Below are 3353 nucleotides of genomic sequence, written 5' to 3'. Positions count from 1 at the left end.
ACTTCTTACATCATAGGATAGGAATGGACAAATTATAAATGTCAGCAAAACAAACAAGTGGCATATTTTTACCTATATAAACCTTCGTAAAAGTTGAGTTACTATTACTGTTAATCTCGAATTATTCCTCTCGATGTTTACTCAAATTAGCTTAAGTCTCATTCCTCTCGATGCTTACTCGCTTACACACTAGCTTATAGCTTTGTCAGAAAATCAGGCAAATGCATATTTGACCTCAATCGAATTCGTTTGAAAGACAAAATTATGCGGTGTTTATGTAGACCATAACATTTATAGCATCTGAAACATGGGCAAACACAAGTCTACAAGTAAATATGCAAGTTCCTTGGACCCTTTACTTCTAATGAACAACGAGAAGCTTCAATAAAATACCCGTTTCTCAGAACTAGAATAACAATAAAATTTGATTATATAATACTTGGGTACACCGGTCCCTTTGATAGACCAAGGCGGACTTCCATTCCATGATGCATGTCCAATGGCCGCACAGTCTCTGATTCACGAGGGTCTGCATACAACATTAACAACATTTAGAAAGGGGCAGAGAGAAGTACCAACAACAACAAAGTGCCATATGCCAATGAACCAAAAGTATTGAGCAACAGATAACATTTCAATCAGTAAAATATTTATCATGGATCCTAAATTCACGACAGAATCCAATAGCTAAAACTCAAAAAATTGTGATTTGGGTGGTCTGTTCATAACTTTTTTGGTGTGTTGAAAATAACATTGCATGCTTAGAATAATAAAACTGGTGGATACAAACTATGCATCTATCTTACAGTGTCATGTTAAAACTATAATGCTCAGAAAAATCGTAATACAGTGCAAAATTTCAATAGCAACGCAAATTCCCAATAAGTTTGAATCAAATCTAAAAATTTCTGTGTATATTAGTACTCTGTTAGACTCTGCAACCATGGTTGGTGTTTTAAAGTGTCATGAATGTCCTTGCAAAATTGATCATCTCAAAAAAAAAAAAAGGAACTTAATTACTTATTACCTAAAAGCACCTTATTTTGATGAATATAAAATATAAACTACATCTAATAAAGTTGAATATTTGTTTTAAGATTTACCACACATGTTATGCATAAAAGACCTAAAGTTACAAATCAAAAAAACAACTCATTAACATAGAAATACAATTAGATCATGCAGGGACCCTAAATATAGAGTTCATGTCAGATGTTAACATTAATCCATACATAGTTCAGCTAAAGGAAAAAGAAAAGTAAAATTGCTAAACAACAAAAAAAGAATGAAAGGAAAGTCGCATCACCATTTAGAAAATCCTCGAAACCAAAGTGATCAAGACTTCCTGTAATAGTCTCCAAACCTAGCATTGAAGAAGGAATTACTCCAGAAGGCCTCTGGAACCTACAAGCAACAATGGTTTTATATCAAATTCAAACAACTCTCTCCCTGTTTGATAAAAATACTTTAACCAAATATTTTCTACAACAGAATAATAACACGAGATCTCTACCAAGATTCAAAATTCTGCACACCCAACCACATGAGGCAGCTAGCCAACACGGCAATCTAAGTTACTCACATTCAGATAGCAATAGTATTTTTTTACCGGTCCGGTAGCCTAGTGGCTAGACTCACACACTATAAGTGTGGAGAAGTGGGGAATCCAGGGTTCGAACCCCAGCCCCTATATCAATGTCCCTTGGTAGTTACCAATAATAGTTGTTTACACCTTTGTATACAAACACACTTTTGTTGACATTCTTATACCGTTGTTTGTCCAATGTCCCCAATATATGAACCATGACTGAAATCCCTACCTTACAAATTTAAACAAGGTTTCATGTCTGCAATTAATAGTTTCGACTTATGAATAATATATGAAGCTAGACTTGAAAATTAGATAATCAAAATTCCATAAACTCATACCTAGAAAGTATTTGCCTGTCAAGTTCCTCTCTGAGTGGAAAAGCAGATCCATACAAATTCACTTTGCATTGCCTCTTCATAGCTTCTTCCATCCCCCTTACCTAAAACAAACACACAAAACACTTCAAAAACCAAACTTGCAATAACAGAAACAAAATCCCCTATTCAATTAAATAGAACTTATTTTTAGGTTTTCTTCAATAATTTTTTTTTTCCAAAACCCTAATTAAAAAGGGGGGAATTACTAACAGCAAAAAATTACATAAATCTATTGAAAAAACACTGATTAGATCGGATAAATATTAACAGAGAATGATTAAAACATGAAATTGAAAAGGAAAGAGAGAGAGAGAGAGAGAGAGAGAGAGAGAGAGATTGTTACAGATTGAAGAGACGATTCGAGAGGGTGAGCACCAACGATGTCGCTTTTGACTCCGGGGAGTCCGAAGCGAAGTGAATCGGTTTGGACACCGCCGATTTGGTGAGCAATGGTCTTAGATGCTTCCTCCATAACTATCTCTCTGTGATTCGATATTCGCTTCTTTTTCAGTATCAAAAGTTTAACAATACATTACAGGAGGAACAAGCTAGCCTTTATATATACTGTATTTTCTTAAATAAAAGAGATTTCTTTGTTATCAAGTTAGTATTAATATTTAGTAAAAAAAAAAAAAAAAAGTTAGTATTTTTTTTTTGAGAACAAGTTAGTATTAATATTAATTAATTAATCAATTTTTTTTCACGGTAAATAGTAAATACAGTTATGCTAATAATATTTTGGCAAAAATATGGAGATTTCTTAGTTTTTTATTTATTTTCAATATATTGATTTTGTTTATTTAAAAAAAAAATGATTTTGTTAAAACAAAATATTTTGTTCAATCTCCTTATTTTTACTCGCTAACGAAATTGATCTCTCTATTTTCGTTCATTCACGAAATTGGTTCTTCATCAAATTTTTATACTAAGAAAATTGTAATTTAATATATTTTAAACTGTATAATACCTATGTGTAAGCACCGGTCGTGGCGTTTCCTCAAAAAAAAAAAATTATTGTAGGATGAATATTGTATAGCGTTAAATTAGTTCTTTTATAAAATTACTCGTCATTGCAAGATTGTTGTCTCAACACCTACACCGACGAATCTTTATGAGCAAAACTCCTATTGTTTCTTTCCTTCCAAATAGAGGTGGAATAGGTTAGGCCGAGTTAGGCTTTGCCAAGCCTGAGTCTAACATGTCAAAAATTTTAAGCCCTGAGCCTGGCCTTTTGAAAGCCTAGTGTGACATTTAGCCTGTTTAAAAGCCTATTTCACGTGAACATATTTAAATAAATAATTATATTTATTTTTAAGTATACTTATGAAGTAATAAATCAATGTTCTTTTGATATTTAACATGATATGTTAGAGACTTTGACTATA

The 3353-nt window shown here is 32.4% G+C and overlaps 1 protein-coding gene across 1 annotated transcript; it reads right to left on the bottom strand.

Annotated features, from left to right (window-relative positions):
* Positions 1–213: 213 nt before the first annotated feature.
* On the bottom strand, positions 214–2516 carry LOC123918815 (cyclin-B1-2-like). The gene is made up of 4 exons (XM_045970964.1): positions 2312–2516; positions 1930–2030; positions 1307–1404; positions 214–529 (listed from the first exon to the last, which is right to left on the bottom strand). The coding sequence occupies exons 1-4, from the start codon at positions 2438–2440 to the stop codon at positions 429–431; spliced, it is 429 nt and encodes a 142-aa protein (XP_045826920.1). The 5' UTR covers positions 2441–2516; the 3' UTR covers positions 214–428.
* Positions 2517–3353: the final 837 nt, after the last annotated feature.

The sequence above is a fragment of the Trifolium pratense genome, linkage group LG3 (genome assembly GCF_020283565.1).
Source record: "Trifolium pratense cultivar HEN17-A07 linkage group LG3, ARS_RC_1.1, whole genome shotgun sequence".
Classification (NCBI taxonomy): domain Eukaryota; kingdom Viridiplantae; phylum Streptophyta; class Magnoliopsida; order Fabales; family Fabaceae; genus Trifolium; species Trifolium pratense.
Note: the sequence above shows the minus strand (reverse complement) of the source record. Positions and strands in the feature narration are given on the sequence as shown.

Coding starts and splice junctions, on each gene's coding strand:
- LOC123918815 (XM_045970964.1), bottom strand. CDS start 2,440: ATGGAGGAAGCATCTAAGACCATTGCTCACCAAATCGGCGGTGTCCAA. Junction 2,031..2,311: donor TCGAATCGTCTCTTCAATCT/GTAACAATCTCT, acceptor TGTTTGTTTTAG/GTAAGGGGGATGGAAGAAGC. Junction 1,405..1,929: donor GACAGGCAAATACTTTCTAG/GTATGAGTTTAT, acceptor TGTTGCTTGTAG/GTTCCAGAGGCCTTCTGGAG.